Genomic DNA, 16,954 nt, shown 5'->3' with positions numbered 1-16,954 from the left:
AGGGTGTGCCTGCCCGTCTGCAGGTCTGAGGCTTGGGTGATGGGCTCAGTGGCTTGAGGCACGTATGGAGGTGGGATGTCCATCCTTTATTGTTTTACGTACCTGTTCAGTTAGTGTGCTAGGGCAGAGGCTTTGCCTTGCTGCTTATACCACCCCTGGGTATAAGCAGCAAGGCAAAGGGACAGGGGGCAAAGAAAAGGCACTGGGAATAGTTTCTGGTTCCCAGGCTCTTGTGAGGAATCTCTGGGATATCCCCAAAAATACCTACAGCCTCTTCATTGCATTGCAGGCAAAAGAGATTCATCCATTTTAAGTATCCAAGGGTAGGGTAGAGCAGGAAAGCAGATCCCATGTGCCAGCCTTGTGGGCCTGCAACTCAGCAGTGCTGGGGATGAGATGGAGTCTTTGGGTTTTGACACTGATGTAGAAATGAAGTGTGAATGTGCATGTGGTTTTAGCCCATGCTAATGAGGCTCTGGGTTAATTCCTTGAACAAGCCTTCCTCTTAGAAGCTCTCAGTATCCTGCAGAAGCTGATGCTTGATTTGTGTTCTCCTTTGTAAATAAGAACTTTTTCTCCTGGGGATTATATTTCTTTTTAAGTGAAGGTGATGGCTTTTCCTCTCCCTTTATTCCCTCATTTGAGCAGAGTGATTTTCTCATAGTTCAGGGTGTTGCGTTTGGTTGTTTTTTTTAACGCCTGCTCTTTGCTGTTGTTGGACAATATTGAGCTGTAGTTCAGGAGAGGTTTAAAAGCTGAGTAAAGCAGATGGACTCCCTGATGGGCTACTTCTTGCTGGCAGGACCCTTTTCTGAGGGGGTTTTGGGGAGGACAGGTGTAGCACTGCACCATCCAGTTTATTTCAAGACAAGATTGTTGGGGGGGGCGTTCTTATTTTCTAGTTTTTCTTAGCCAAGGTGGCCTAATCTGCTACTTCTTGGCTTCCAAAAGGGTGAAAGGGAGTTTTGCTCATTACAAACATCCTCAGAGCCTGAGCCACTGCTGTGCTTGTCTCAGCACTGCATTCCTCTCTTTTCCACTACCTCCCTAATCACATCCTATCTCTCCACAGCTTGATGGGAATAGATGGCAGCATGGTGTCTCAGTGAAGAGGGCAAGTGGGATAAAGAGCAGTCCTACCATAAATCTCATCCCATATATGCCCCCAACCCCAACAGTTTCCCAAGCTGGCTGTGTCTTGAAGATGCAGCAACCATACACTGCTTTATTCTGTTTTGACCCTGGCTTCAGCCACATGACCAACACTAATATAATAAGAGAGATGAAAGGATGGGCTTAAAAGGAGTCTAATAAAAGGCCAGGAAGGAAAAGGAAAATGCATAACAATTACATTTCCTTTTGGGAAGTGGAGCTGGAGGCGATGTCCTCATTTCTCCTGACCTTCTCAGGTGGTTGTTAAAGTGCCAGCTGCATTTATTGCTCTTGCTTGCTGAAAATCAAGAGGTGATGCATCATGCAAATGTCCTGAGCTTTGATGTTCCCCAGGACTCTGAGTGAATGGCAAAGCCTGTTTTCCAGCCTGCACCATTGATTAACCCAAAGCAAACCATCGCCTGCATTTTGGGTGAGATCTGTTTGCATCCCATAGGGAATGATGGCTTCTTGCTTGGTTGCCCTCCTTCTAGCAGTAAATGCTGTGCTGCTTCAGATTTAGCAAGGAGGTATCTTGGAGGATATTCCAATGATCCTCCCTATGCAAGAAAACTGTCAGGAATAAAGAGCAGGGACATAAACTGCTGCAAAATGGTGCACCTCTACCTGTGCAGGGGTGCTGCTGTCTTCCCCACAATCCCTCCAGAAACTCACTTGTCCCACATTCATGCTGAAGGGCTGTGGGAAGAAGCTTATCTACAGCCTCTGGAGTGATGGTGACCAGCGCCGGGGGTCTGCTGGGGTGCCCCAAACCTTTGCAACGTTATTTAGTGCTGATTTATTGATCAGGGGCAGAAAGGGATGTGGGCTGAGGTGGTGATGTGTGCGAAATAGGGCATCTCTCAGCCCAGGAGTGTGCATGGTCAAAGGACCTTCCCACAGGCTCCCAGGCTGTGTTGGGTGGTGGAACGAACACAATTAAATAAAAAAAATAAAGAGAAATTATAAACTTGTGTACAGAAGCACCTGCAGGAAGAGGGACTGGTGATGGAGCAGTCCCATAACTGCTTCTGGTCCCTGGCAAGGTGAAGGATGGATTCCCCAGCAGGGTGACGAAGGGAGGTAGGAGGAAGGAGCACATGAGAGCATGGGAGACCCCTTCACACTGCTGGCTCTGGCCGTGGGCAGCAGCATTTCAAAGGATGCCATGGCACTGGTTGAACTTCCATCCTCTCCCTTTACTCCCCCCGTTCACTTGGGGAATTTGGGTTCCCTGCCTACAAACCAAGTGGCCAAAGTGTGCCATGACGCAGAGTTTCCTCCACAAAGGCCAAAATTCAGGTTTATTGTGGGTACTGCATGCCCGCTTGGGTGGGTCAGACCCACCATAATCCAGCCCATGGCAGTGGCATCTCTTTGACAGTGGATGCTCTGCTGAGGAAGCATTTATAAATTAAGGATTTATTCTTTCTCCTCATCCCTGCTAGGAGTCGTCATAGAGAGGGTTGTTGTAGTTGCCCCAGGAGCCGTAGTCATGGTCATCCAGAAGCCTGCCGTAGGAGGAGTGCCTGCCAAGAGAAAGCAAACCACCCAGTGTTACCAGTTCCTTTGCTGGTTTATTAGGTATTTAACCATGGGGTGAAAAAGAAATGCATGCGAGTCCTCACTAAGTTGAGCTGTGGGATATTTGAACAATAACAGCAGTACAGAAAATAAGTCCAGGTGAGATTTTGCCCCTGTTGAACCATACTGGGACATGCCAGGAAATTAAAACAGAGGGAACAGAGCTGACAGAGGGGACATCTAGATTAGATATAAAGAAGAAGCTCTTCCCTGTGAGGGTGGTGAGGTCCTGGCACAGGGTGCCCAGAGAAGATGTGGCTGCCCCATCCCTGGCAGTGTTCAAGGCCAGGTTGAATGGGGCTTGGAGCAACCTGGTCTAGTGGAAGGTGTTCCTGCCTGTGGCAGGGGGTTTGGAACTGGATGAGCTTTAAGGTCACTTCCAACACAAACCAGGTTGTGATTCTATGAAAACAAGACCTTTGCTGGTTTTGGTTGACAGCAGAGCCTCATTACAGATGCTCAGCACTGGGCTGTGCTGCTGTTTATTGTCTAAATCATAGCAAGACCCACGGCAGTAGCTTGCCCCAGGGATAATTACTGGTTACCACTGTGCTGAAGAGCATCTCCAGCATTTGAGTGAGGCTGTTGTAAAATGAGGAAGAAAAACTGCTTTTCCACATAGACAATGTGGAAAGCGGTAGTGGTAGTGGTAGACAATGCAGATGTGGCAGGTCTAGAGGCTGCATGTCACCCTGTGGGACTTGGGAACAGCATCTCAACAGGGCTTTGCCCCTGAGCATCACCCTTGTGAGTGCAGCCTCAGAGGGAAAGGGGCCACAGTTCAAGCCAGGCAGGCACCGCAAAACCAGCCTTACCTGATCTTGAGGTACGCTGCTGCCCCGAAAACCAGCACCACCACCACGATGACTGTCACGGTTATGGCCACAATGCTCCCTGTGGAGAATCCATCAGAAAAAGCAGCACTCACCCCATCACCATCGCAACCACCCCACACCCCAGATGCTGCAGTACACCTGTGCCAGCTATCTCTATTCCCTTACTGCTTCCCAAAAGGATGGTGGCACCCCTATATTTTTGCTTCCCATAAAGGCAGGGCAGGTGGATTTTGGCTTTGGGCTTTGGTTGAGGACTATGGACTTGCCTCTTGATGTTCCTCCCAGCCTCAGACAGCATTTACTACTGTGCCAAGGGTAGAAAGTGCTCCAGGTCCCTCCATTTTCTGACCTTATGAAGCACTTTCAAGCTCTCTGAGTTGCAGAAGAGGACAGCTGAAAGCTAGTGTCAGGTTACTGAGGTCTCTAGGAGGGAGAAGTAAAACCTACGTTTTCCTAACTCAGCCTGCACCCACTACCCAGCAGTTGTTTCCTCCCATCCTTAAGGGTTTCAAGTCAAATTTTCAAGTAAGAACTGTATTCACATCTCTGGGCAACTGGGTTTGGTATCTATCACTCCTTGTCTCCAGCAGTGAAGCAGATGACATAGACTACTCCAAGAACACTCAGCTATTGCTAAATGGTTCTCTCAAGAAGTTGGCCACCTCTTCCTTTCCAGTTCAGGGGGGAGGTCTGCTCCTCTTGTCTAAGCACCTTGAGGTTGACAGGAGGTGATCCTGCCCCTCTACTTTGCTCTTGTGAGACCTCACCTGCAGTATTGTGTGCAGTTCTGGTGTCCTCAACATAAAAAGGACATGGAACTGTTAGAACAAGTCCAGAGGAGGCCACGAGGATGATCAGGGGACTGGAGCACCTCCCATATGAAGACAGGCTGAGAAAGTTGGGGCTGTTCAGCCTGGAGAAGAGAAGGCTGCGTGGAGACCTCATAGCAGCCTTCCAGTATCTGAAGGGGACCTACAGGGATGCTGGGGAGGGACTGTTCATTAGGGACTGTAGTGATAGGACAAGGGGTAACGGGTTGAAACTTAAACAGCAGAGGTTTAGATTGGATATAAGGAAGAATTTCTTTACTGTTAGGGTGGTGAGGTACTGGAATGGGTTGCCCAAGGAAGTGGTGAATGCTCCATCCCTGGCAGTGTTCAAGGCCAGGCTGGATAGAGCCTTGGGCAACATGGTCTACTGTGAGGCATCCCTGCCCATGGCATGGGGTTGGAACTGGATGATCTTAAAGTCCTTTCCAACCCAGACCATTCTGCAATATGGAGGTGGTGGTGCTCACCTGCACTCAAGGCACGCGGCACCTCTTCCATAGTGATTCCAGTGGAGAGGGTGGTTTTACCGGTGGGCATAGACTCTTCTGCCACCATGGGGCTTGTCAGAGTCACTGGGGGGGACGTTGGCTCCACGGCCAGGCTTGACACCATGGGCAGTGTTCCCAGGGAAGGGACATCCTTGGTCAGCACAGGTGGCTGGGTTGTGGTGGGGCTCATGAGGCCAGGTGTTGGGGACAAGACTGTCCCAGGGTCACTGGTGGGGAGGGAGGAGGAGGATGCAGCTATACCCGTGGTGTTGGGAGCTGCTCCCACATCCATCGTGCCTCTTGCCGTGTCCGTAGTGTTTGCTGTCTGAAGACTTGGGGCTGTCTCCAAGGTCATGGGCCTAGAGCTAGGGTTGGTGACTACAGGTGACCTGTCTGCTATGGTGGTTGTGACAGCCGCAGTGATGGAGGCAGGAGCAGGGGACAGTGCTGCTGTAGGGGTGGATGACGAGGATGGCCTTTCTTCAGTGGGTTCCATGGACATGGACTGGCCAAGAGCTTGTGTGGGGAGAGCTGCATCCCTGGAGCTCGGTGCCACTGGGATCCCCTCTGAGAGGAAGGGAGGGCTGATGAGGGTGAGAGGTGATGCTGTGGAGTCATCACCCAGTCCTAGGAATGAGACAAAGGCATATGAATAACCGGGAAATCCTTGGGGCAACTCAGGGTTTTAGGATGAAGCTGGAAATATGTTTATTGTTACTTAAAATACCAAGAGCCATCTAAAAGAGATGTATCTGCATAGCTAGAGGTGAAGTTTAAACCAGATCAGTTCCCCAGCATGGGTCAGCACTGGTTTTCCCCAAGGTTAGGATCCCCCCATTCCCCAGCACCCCTTACAGCTTCCCAGCATCTCCTCCCAGTAGCCAGCACAGCAGCAGGAGAGCGAGCACCTCCTAGGCAGCAACCACAGCACAGCTGGGAATAATACAAGATGCCTCTTTCTCCTCTCCCCCCATTTCCTTGTGCATTCATTCATTTGTCTCTGTTTCTTAGCATGAAGATGAGTCATTTTTCCCTTTGACCCCACCAGCAGATTGCTGGGGCATTCCCCTCCCCCTGTTTCTGCTCTCCAGGGTTAAACTCAGCACCAGGCCAGTGCTAGCAGCTAGCTGCCTTGGCACAGCTGGGCAGAGGGAAGAACATGCCAACACTAAATGACATCAGGAAGGATTCTTATTCCCATGCATTCATTTATTTACACCCCCAGAGCATCCCAAGCCCAGCACTGGGAAAAGCAAGAACTTGCTCTGGTGCAAACAAGCCACAATGAGAGGGACTTCACAAGGGCTTGTAGTGCCAGGACAAGGGGGAATGGATTTAAACTGCCAGAGGGGAGATTGAGATGAGATCTTAGGAAGTTCTTCCCTGTGAGGGTGCTGAGGCCCTGGCACAGGTTGCCCAGAGAAGCTGTGGCTGCCCCATCCCTGGCAGTGTTCAAGACCAGGTTGGACAGGACTTGGAGCAACCTGGTGTAGTGGAAGGTGTCCCTGCCTGTGGTAGGGGGTTGGAACTGGATGAGCTTTAAGGACCCTTTCAGTTTTGAGTGTGAAGGACAAAAAAACCTCAGCAAAATCCTGGTTTGTGGGAATGCTGAAGCGAAACTCTCACTCCAGTTCTAGAGACAGCAGCTTGGTACTTATCTAAGTGTGAAACAACAGCACTGAGTGCACAGACAGCTATCATGGTAGCATTTTGTGAGCAGGAGCTTGCATGGCTGGGTACCACTGATTGACACATGAGGGTCTTCTCTCTGCCACCAAGCCACCTCCCAAGGAGATGTTGTCAACTACCACAGCCAAATCTGCTGTCCCCCAAAGTCAAACTGAAATGCTACCCATGCAGGTGACACCCAACAAGAAGTGACCAAAGCTGCACTAGAGATGTGTTTTCAATCTAACAGGGTTGCTCCTGCCCCACCACACAGCTGTTCCAAGAAACAGCAGCATGGGAGGGACTCAAATGTGGGAGCAGGGGCCGGGCAACACATGATTCCTTCAGCAAAGCCCCTTGCTGCCAAGCACCCAGGAGAGCCACAAGGCTCCCAGGACACTGACAGCACCTCATGCTGAAGGAGAGATGGAAACACTTAGTGCCTGTGTATAGAAGCAGTGGGATGAAGCATCAGTGAACAGAGACTCAGTAACTCATATTTTTGGGTGTTTTCAGCCATGAGTGCCAACAGAAGACTGCAGGTTTCTAATATGGTTTCACTCAACCTGCACAGCGTCAGTGGAGGAGGACAGCAAAAAGAACATCTCAGCTGAGGATCTCCAGCTCACTGCAGCAAGCACTGGGTATGCAACACCTCTAATGAAGATGGTTTTTGTCTAGGAACTGCAAACATGTTTGGCCAGGGATTTAAAGCCAGCTTTGGGGCATGGCTTCTGCTAGAGCCCATGGCAAGTCCCTGGCACGCTTGACCCCATTTTTTTTTTCTGGTGCTATAGAGACACTGATGGATATCTACATTTCCCAAGCAGCAGGGTCTAATGCCTCAAATGCTATTCTCCTAGGGACACCTACTTGGACATGCCTCTGAGCTTGTCTGTTGAGGCCCAAGACTGATAGACCTTAAAATAAGGGAGGGGAGATGGATGACAAGCTGGAATCTGGTTACCAAATAAGCCACCAGGCTCAGCACCCATGGTTTCCACACCCAGGCCAACCACAGCAGCAGGGAAGCACCCAGACATCCCCCTCCTCCTTCCCAAAGCACACCAGGCTCCTGCTGTCATCAAGGCACTGATGTCTTCTCATCCCAAGACCTCACATCTCAGACTTTCTAGTTAATAACTGGGAGTTACTGGCATGTGAACTTGAGCTGCATTGCTGTGATAATCCTGAGCTTAAAAGCCATTAGTGCAGATGAATGCACTGGTTTTCACAGCTTGGCTTCACCCACAGCATCTCATCAGGAGAAAGCCTGCCCACAGCACTGGCTCCCTCCAATAAACCCAGTGGGTCTCCACTCCTCCTGCCCTCTCCTTCTCCAGAAGCTGGTAGCTCCCTTGCTCAGTTCAGGCATTGCAACACCATAAACCAAAACCAGATGATCTTAATGCCCTTTCCAACCCTAACCATTCTATGTTTTGCTATGCCATATAGTGGCAGAGTATGAGGAAGGAATGATGCAAAATCTCCATCTCCTTTTTGAACAGAAAGAAAGTGCCAATGCCCTTTCTAGCAGGTAGTTAGTCCACAACATGGCAAGAGCTGAAAGTACCATCAGCCACAATCCCAGGAAAGCACAGCCTACTTGTTTTTATGGCCGAGGGTGGGACATGAAATCCCTGCCTGGATTCATGAGGAGCAATGAGCAACAGGGTCTTTCTCAAGGTTTTAACACCATATAGCCATGCTGGGCAATATGCAAGAGGAGGCATGGTCTCTGCTGGAGAGCAGGTCTGCTTTAGAGATGCATGGGTGGAAAGACATATCAGCAATGCATCTTGATATAAAAAGCTTCTGACCTCAGATAATCAGATTATTTCCCCTCCCAACACAAGCTACACCATCACCGAGTCAGCCTGTCCCACCAGCAGTGGCACAAGGCACCATTGCTGCAAGTGCTATTACAGCAGCAAACCCCTCATCCTCTGCAGTGCTGCCTGAAGGTACCCAGCTGACCTGGCATCCTCTTGCTAATGCTCGCAGCTCATGCATGCCCCAAGCACGGCACTTAACTGGTTTAAGAGGTCTGCATTGGAGATGGTTAAGCCAAGGCAGAAATCAGATGTCATGTGGTAGCAGAGGGTGCTGGAAGAGCTGAAAAACCCACACCAAGCATCCGCTTGCTCTTAATGTTCTGCAGATCAGGGCTCAACATGTTTCAAGGCCAGGCTGGACAGAGCCTTGGGTGACATGGTCTAGTGTGAGGTGCCCCTGCCCATGGCAGGGGGTTGGAACTGGATGATCGTAAGGTGCTTTACAACCCTAACCAGTCTGTGAGTCTATCTATCTGTATTTCCATAAAACAATCTTCTCTCCCCCACACTTGACAGTGCAGATGTGACTTGTCCAACAGGAAGCAGACAGCCTCTGCAGCCCATAGCACAACTCGCTGCTGTTACATCAAGCCCAGCAGGACCCTCCCAGGACTGTTAGCATCTTGAAAGTTTATTACCTGTCTAAATGTTGATGCTTCCAGTCTTTGGACACCAAGATCAGCTCTCTGCAAAGCCACCCTACAATCCCATGTTGCTTGCTTGTGCTTTGAGTCAGCAGGGCTCTCACGAGCTGATGGACATTGAAGGCAAACCAATAGGGACCTCAAAAAGCTGGCAGTGCTTCTAGCCAGGGTGAGTCAGGAAGTTTCCAATAACATCTAAGGGGTATAAACTGAGAAGGTGAGCCAAAACTGGATGCAGGAACAATCCTTGGCCACTGGCTGAGTGCTCCCAGCCAAGTCACAAATCACAGGGACATCTCCCAGGAAAGTAAGCACAGCCAAAGGCTACTCATCCTAAAGGCAATGCAGGCTGCTTCTACCCAGGTTAGGATGAAGGGACAAAGAGGACCTGGCTGAGAGCTCCAGATGTCCTCATGCCACTGCTCATGGGCATCCTGCCCCACAGGTTGGTGTTGCCTGTCCCCAGGAAGATGGATGGCCAGAAGAACACCCAGCTTGTCTGCAAGCCCATTCCTCTACAAACACATCTGCAAAAGGAAAGTAGAGCTTCTTTGTCCAGCACCTGGACCGTAGGAGGAGCAGCTGTGAACCAGAACAATGCACTGGAATAAGGGACAAAAAAAGCAACTGGAAAAAGTTATTTTAGAACCACATGGCTTCAAAGGCTAAAAAGGCCCCAAACAGGGGCAGTCAGAGGGACTGGAGGATGTTAGCTGTCAAAGGATGCCAAACGTAGCTGGCCATGGGGAATTTGCCCATTGCCTAATTCACTTAAGGCAGTTGACCACCCTGCTGGAATCCAGCTTAGAGGAGAAGGCAGAGAACTGCAAGGGCAAGGTAAACAACTAGAATAACAGTAGTGTCACACTTCACAGCCCCGCATGAAAGGTCCTTTTTCTAGGTTGTCTTCTCTAGGAGTATGGAAAAGAGCCAGGAACATAAACCCCAAACCCCTGTAATTCAAATACCTTGCTTTTAAGGAATATTAACCCTAATCACCTGCCAACCCAAGGAATGAACCCTCCACCTGATGGGTTATCTCCCTCCCTTATTTGCATGCTCTTTTCCTGGCTTCTAAAAGCCACAGAAAGGTGAAGGTCTCAGTCTTACAGAAGCTGAATGCTTGGGAAACTGCTGCCTAGCCTGGCAGCCTCTCCAGCAAAGCATTTCTTAAGCACTCTACAAGCAATCACAGCAAAGCTTTAAAATTGTTTTGCCAGCTGAAACAGCATAAAACCCCCCAGAATACATCTCTAGCCCAAGTGAATGACATCACATAGAGCAGTCATGCCACAGCAAACAAACATCCACTGATAAAGCAGAAATGGAGCTTTTAACAAGCTTCACTTCATAACTCATCTCATCTGATATAACTGTCAGAAGCACCAGATGATCTAACCCACACACCACATGCCGGCTGAATTAACTGAGGCACCCGTACCCCAGCTGCCAAAGGTGGTGCTCCTCTGAATACCAAAGCCCCAAGGATAAAGGTTTCTGTAACATCAGTATTATTCAGATAAACATTATACTATTCTCCAAATCAGAAATCCCCAGTAACCTCATTATATACCCATAAGAGCTATCTAGGTAAGATAAAAAAGGATATTGATACTACCCTATCCTCTGCTGTGTGGATATTAAGGAGCATGTTAAGTTTAAAATCAGCACAAGAAACAACTAGAAGCAGCATCAGAACATCAGCCCAAAATGAAAAAGAATGGATTAGAGACAACCTACACACAACACAGGTTCAAGACTCACCCAACACTATAGACACAGTTATCTACCACACAGTTGAGACAAGAAACTAAGCCCCAAGCCTGAGTTTAAACAGAGGTCCCAGCCCAATGGGCAGAGGGGTGTTGTGAGGGAGGGGGGAGGGATCCAAGGTGAGTCTCACTGGGGTGATTAGGGGCTCTGACAGAAAAGCTGGTGGCTGGAGTTCTGTCCTTTCTGTATCAGTAAGGTAATGGAGAAAACATGGGAGATAATTGATGAGCAGTGGTACCCATAGAGGAAAGCATATACAGAGGAGCAAGTTTCTCTTTTAACAGTTTTAGAGGAGCACCTGGACCCTAAATGCCAAGGTAAGCTGGTGTCTTTTACTCAGGGTGATGTTTCTGGTGGTGTGTAATCTTCTTTGACCTTCTCCAGGTCTTCCATTTTCCTGGTTCTCCCCAAATAATGATGATAGACTAACCCTAACTCCTTTGGTCCTGCAGCATGTGTTGGTTTTATTACTAGGGTCAATGATGAAGAGCAGTAAAACAATTTATATTTAAATATAGGGTGAGGACTTCCTGTTCATAACCTTGCTATCTTGGTTTTGGTTTCTGAGGCTGGGAATTCTCAGACCTTGTGCTGTTCTTCTGCAGTTCCCTTCCCCCTTGTTCCTGCTCAGGTGTAACTTGAATTGTAATTGCTTCTCAGCTATAAAATTGCCAGTATCTAGCTGTGGATGGCAAAAGGTCTTCTTGTAGTGACTAAGGTTAAATAAAACAGGTTGTTGCTTTGGGGTAAACTTGTTTTTCAAGCTGTTCAGCAGTGGGCTGCGTCACCTTCTCTATCACCATATGATTTGGGCTTTGGTGGCATTCACGTCTCTTCTCTCTAATTGAAGAGCCTCATCTGCACTACATGAGGGTCTGATTAAGCTCTGTACTGATAGGGGAGAAGCAACAGGGAGGATGTGGTGGTAGTTTTGGACTTTGACCTTGGGTCTGTGCCCTTTTAGGGCACTGTTGGAGAGCAGTGCCTTTTTATATTTGAGAAATAAGACTGATGGGGTGGTCTGGGAGCAGCTCTGCAGGGTCTAAGCAGTGTCTCAGACCCCACAAGCTTTCCATGCTATCCCAGAGGGAACACCTTGTTAGGCTCGTACTGGGAAATGGTAACTCTTGGTGACATCTCTGTCTGCTGTTGAGCTTCAGTGAGTAAATTAGGGGAACAAGGTGGGTCTCCGGGTCTGTAGCAAAGCTTCACCGCTGCATATGTGTGCTAGTGACCTATAATGCCAGTAGGAGCAAGAGCACCCCTGGGTGATGTTCTGCTTCCTTGCTGCCTGCTTGGTTCCTGCTGTATCCCCATTGGTTTCCATGCCAGGTTGTGTTGGTATAAAGCCAATTGTCAGAGGAGGAAGAAACCAAGTGAGAAAACCAGGGGCCAGAAACATCAACAAGTAAAAGGCAAAGCACTCCAGGAGCTGCATAAAGAAGCCAAGGCCATCAGATCAAATAAATCTGCATTTGCTCTGCTTTGCTGGCAAGCCAGGCTGGCTTCCTGCATGATTAGTTTTCTTTTGCTGCATGGCAGTTAAGTGGTTTAGGTCTAACTGCTCAGGAGCCTGAAGCTTTCTGTAGCCCAGAGAAACAGCTACGCAATGGAAATGGATGTGCTATCTCCATGTGTCCCTCACCATCCAGAAGCCCCATCCCTGAGGGTGATGCTGTCCCAAGCATGCAACTCACCAGGACATCCTGGAAATGTCCCTTGGCACCCTTCCTTGAGGGAGCAAACCCCCCCATGGTTGCTGCTGAGCAAACCATCTGTACACACGCACCTCTGTGGATGGTGGGGTTGTACCAACATCTCTTGTAGAAGTATGTCCTGCTGTTTGCAAAAGGCAAGAACAGAATCCATGTGGCCAAACATGTAAAGCTGGGGGCTTCAGGCAAGATGGCATGGAGAGGGTCCAAGCAAGGTCTTCACTGGCTGTTTGGTTTCGGCCCCCCTTGAGAATTACTCTTTTCCAGGCTATTACATAGGAGGAAGGAGCTAACATAGGGACCTGGCTCGCTCCTGAACACTTCCCTGAGGAAAGCCATGGCAGGCAGATTGCTCTGGACAAACCAGATGGACAGCTTCACCACCCTGCAGCCTCTGCTCCTCACAGCTAAAAATGATAATGCCAACTTGTAAAGTAAGGATGGTTGCTTGCATGGTTCCTATCACCTGCTCTTCCCCTGCTTGGGGTGAGTGTTCACATCCTCCTCAGGCAACTCTCTGCCCTAATGCCCAAACCCAGCAGCAAGGGCTGTTGCTTGTACAACAAACCCATTTTTTACAGCAGCTGTGGAGCTGGGTGGCCACACCACCCTCCACACAACTAAACCATTATGTTCCCATCTCAACCCTACGTGTTGCTTAATTATTCTATTCATTAAGTCCTTGATCCTGAAGCTGCAATGACATTATGGCAGAAAAGAAGATGAGGAGGAGTCTTCACAGCTTTTTCCTCCTTCTGAGAGTGACTTGTGGCTATCAGTCAACTGATGCAGCCAGAGGTGACTGACGAGGACTTGGGGTGGAAAGCCTCTGTGCTCCTGGAGAATGCCTCCTGGCAAGGCCTGTGTCCCCACTGGGGTGGGCTGGCAGGCTGTCACCTCGCATGGTGGCTTTAGCTGATTGCTGGGAGCTTTTTCCCTCATTAAGAGCAGTAGCTGACAGCACCAGCTCATTCTAAAATGACTTTTACTTGGTATAAATAAAACATACTTTAATACTGCATGTTATATTTTTGGAACATGCAGATATGTGTTATGCTGTGCTTATTTCCCTGGGATGTTACATCATAGGATGAGAAACTACTTGCCAGCTCCTGGGGCTGTTAACTGGCAGATGAACCTACATGCCCTTGGGCTTGGGCCCTCTCACAGTGCGTTTTCCCAAGTGGGTATCTTGCATATGATTCTTGAGCCGGCCAGCCCTGTGTCAAAGAGCAGCTCTGCCCAAGTGACAATGCACCAGCTAAATCATTTTCCTGGCTAGCTGCTAATTATTGCTTCTAGGGGCAGCTGTCAGCAGCATCAGCCCCATCCCAGCCTTCCTCAGGAGGGGAAGGAATTGGGTTCAGCAGAGGAACTTTTTAGTATCCTCTGCTATAGAGGCCAAAGCTGTAGTTTGCTCATTTAGGCTGGGAGAGGAGATAATTAATGACCCATCTCCCCTCTCCTTCAGCTCATATATTGGGAAGTGGGGCTGGGAGTGCTCAAAGCTCCATCTCCTTCACAGCAGCTCAGAGCAGCCCATGATGCCAGGCTTAGAGACCCTCAAGAAGCAGCTTTTCCTCCCCAGAGGCTCCTTGCAGAAGCACCCAAAGCCTTTAAAGCTGAAAGCTGCCTCTTGCAAGTATCTTAAAATGTCTCAGCTGCTCAGAGCAAAGCAAATTCCTTAAAGGGGAAAACGGGCCTGGGGCTGGGCATTATGTCAGGGCAGCAAAGCAGGTTTGAAATGACATCCAGAGTGAGAAGTAATAACAGGATGAAAACTTCCTTGTGTGAGATGCTATTATTTCATTACGTGGCCAGGCAAAGCCCAGTCTTATTTTAATCCTGCCCAGTGACGTCCTCTCTATCACTCAGTCCTGAAGAATGAGCTCGAAGCGTATTTAAATCATGCTTATTGTTTTCTCATGGGTGACAAATATAGACTTTAAGTCTTATTTATATGGAGACAAAAAATGTCTTAGAAAGCATCTGAAGGATCTGGGGCTTGGAGGGTGTTTGGGAGCAGCCTGGGAGCCACAGGGTTGTACTCCAGGGAAATTTTTCCTGGGTCTTTTGCCAAGCTTTGCTGGTGTTGGTGCTTTAGAGAGGGATGGTCGTGGGAACAGCCTTGGGTTTGGCCTGGGCGCTGGGAAAAACCCGCCTCCAACCCCAAAGTGGCCAAGGGCTGACTCTCAGCCGAGGCTTGTGAAAGCAGTGACCAAACTGGGGCCACTGTGAAGGAGGCAAGCAGCATCCCTGTGGAGTAAAATGTAGGCTTATCCCCCTCCCTCCCAAATGCACTTGCTGGGAAAGCACAGAAACAAGAGCTAGTGCAAAGTCCCCCTTTCTGAGGAGAAGGATATAGCCAGCTTGCCCTCCTCTTCCACTAGCGGGGTCCCTCAACAAGGGAAGGTGATATGGCCCAGGATGATGGTTTGCTGCTCCTATGGACGTGGCCTCCCCAGCTGCTGTTTTGGGGGCATGTCACGTCAATCTGCTGCAAGCCAAGAGCAATTTAATAACAACAGTTTTGCTTAATGCTTTTCTCCTTGTGTGTGTTCCCATCCCCTGGTTATGCAAGTGTGTTTTCCATGTTTCTGAGCAAGCAGCTCTCCTTGTTGTTTATTAAAACACCAGCCTGGACAGAAGGGATGACCTGTGCATGCTGTCATTTGAAAGTGGTCTCTGTCGTGCCGGCCAGGGACCAGACTGTCTCCTTTCTTAGTGGAGGAAGGATGTGGAATTGGGTGTTTCTGTGAGACAGGGGAGGTTGATATTGCGGGGGGGGGGAGAGGGGGGGGAGATGCCTTTAGCTGGGCGCTGGGTGTGCAGAAGCCTCTGCTCAAGGCCAGGGTGAGAGATAAAAGCTCCTTCAAAGCAGTGACAGTGTAGGAAGGGGGTCGTGAGGCTGAGGGAGGTTGAGCTCCAGCCGGGTGGAGGGGGGTCCCTGCGAGGAGATGCTGGGGTACCCTGAAGTTGTCCCCCTGCCAGCCGAGGACCTATCTAGCGGGCTGGTGTGAGGCAAAGAGGGGCGAACCCCCCTCACACGGCCTCAATGGTGTCGGGGCTCCTGTGGGCACGGGTGGCACGAATGGGACCGTTGCGGGGGGCAGCATCCTGCCTCCGCCAGGACGGTGTTCCCGGCGAGGAGGGGGCTGCCTTCCCCCTGTCCCTATCGCGGCGGTCCCCGGTTCCCCCCCGCGCTATCCCGGTGCGGCGGCGGGCGCTTACCTGAAGGGAGGAGGAGGAGGGCGAGGAGCAGGCGGCAGCAGCAGCCCATGGTGCCGGCGGCGCTGGCAGCCGCGGCGGGAGGGACGGACGCACCGCCCGCTCCCGGTACCCGCCCGCCGCCGGCCCCGGGCCGGCCCCCGCGCCACCGCCCCGCTCCAGCGCCGGACGGACAGCGGCACCTGCCGGCACCGGGCACCGCGCCGGGGTACCCAGTGCCAGGGCAGCAGCAGCGGTACCAGTGACAGGCTCCGAGCAGCCCACACTGGGATGCGGGGATAGGCTTTCTTAGGGGCCTGCCGGCTCCGGATGGGACGGGATGGGATAGGGTAGGATGGAATGGAACGGAATGGAATGGGGTAGTATGGAATGGAATGGAATAGGATATGATATAAATAATAGAGTAGGATGGAATAGAGTGGAATGGAATGGGATAGAATGGGACAGGACAGGATAGGAAAGGAAAGGAAATACAAGGATAGGACAATATATGCTGGAATGGGATAGGATAGAATGAGACAGGATAGGATAGGGTAGGATAGAAATAATAGAACAGGATGGGATAGGATATAAAAGGATAGGATAGCATAGGATACCACAGAAAAGAATAGAATAGAATGGGATTGAGTGGAGTGGAATGCAATTAAATATGATCAAATGGAACAGGAGAGGATAGGATACAACAGGATATGATAGGATATGATAAGTTACAGTAGGATACGATAGGAAATATCAGAACCGGATAGGGTAGGAAAGGATAGGATGGAATTGAATGGAATGGGCTAGAATGGAAAAGGATAGGGGAGGAGAGTGTAGAGAATAATAGACTAGGATGGGATAGAATGGAGTGGAACTGAACAGAATGGGATAGAATGTGATAGAACTGGAAAATATAGATCAGGATGGGATACAATGGAATGGGACAGGATAGGATAGGATATGGTAGGGTAGGATAGGGTAGGATAGGATAGAAAATAATATAATAGGATGGAGTGGAGTGGAATGGAATAGGATAGGATATAAAAGGATAGGATAGCATAGAAAATAATAGAATAGGATGGGATATCATGGAATTGAATGGAATGATGTAGAACACAATATATTAGATTAGCACAGAATAGAAGACAACCAGATAGAACAAAATGGGAATGGACAGGATAGGATAGGATAGGATAGGCTAGGATAGCATAGCATAGAAAAT

General features: G+C 49.6%; 1 protein-coding gene across 1 annotated transcript; it reads right to left on the bottom strand.

Moving 5' to 3' along the window:
- Positions 1-2,105: 2,105 nt before the first annotated feature.
- On the bottom strand, positions 2,106-15,870 carry PARM1 (prostate androgen-regulated mucin-like protein 1). Its single transcript, XM_005142998.4, has 4 exons — positions 15,757-15,870; positions 4,870-5,517; positions 3,552-3,630; positions 2,106-2,681 (listed from the first exon to the last, which is right to left on the bottom strand). The coding sequence occupies exons 1-4, from the start codon at positions 15,803-15,805 to the stop codon at positions 2,597-2,599; spliced, it is 861 nt and encodes a 286-aa protein (XP_005143055.3). The 5' UTR covers positions 15,806-15,870; the 3' UTR covers positions 2,106-2,596.
- Positions 15,871-16,954: the final 1,084 nt, after the last annotated feature.

This window comes from Melopsittacus undulatus, chromosome 5 (genome assembly GCF_012275295.1).
Source record: "Melopsittacus undulatus isolate bMelUnd1 chromosome 5, bMelUnd1.mat.Z, whole genome shotgun sequence".
In the NCBI taxonomy this organism is placed as follows: Eukaryota; Metazoa; Chordata; class Aves; order Psittaciformes; family Psittaculidae; genus Melopsittacus; species Melopsittacus undulatus.
The sequence above is the reverse complement of the archived record's forward strand: the minus strand, read 5'-3'. Positions and strand labels throughout refer to the sequence as shown.

Excerpts from the sequence above, each read along its gene's own strand:
- PARM1 (XM_005142998.4), bottom strand. The coding sequence starts at position 15,805 with ATGGGCTGCTGCTGCCGCCTGCTCCTCGCCCTCCTCCTCCTCCCTTCA. Across the intron at positions 5,518-15,756 it reads CCTCCTCCTCCTCCCTTCAG|GACTGGGTGATGACTCCACA; the intron begins GTAAGCGCCCGC and ends TCTCATTCCTAG. Across the intron at positions 2,682-3,551 it reads GCAGCGTACCTCAAGATCAG|GCACTCCTCCTACGGCAGGC; the intron begins GTAAGGCTGGTT and ends TTCTCTTGGCAG.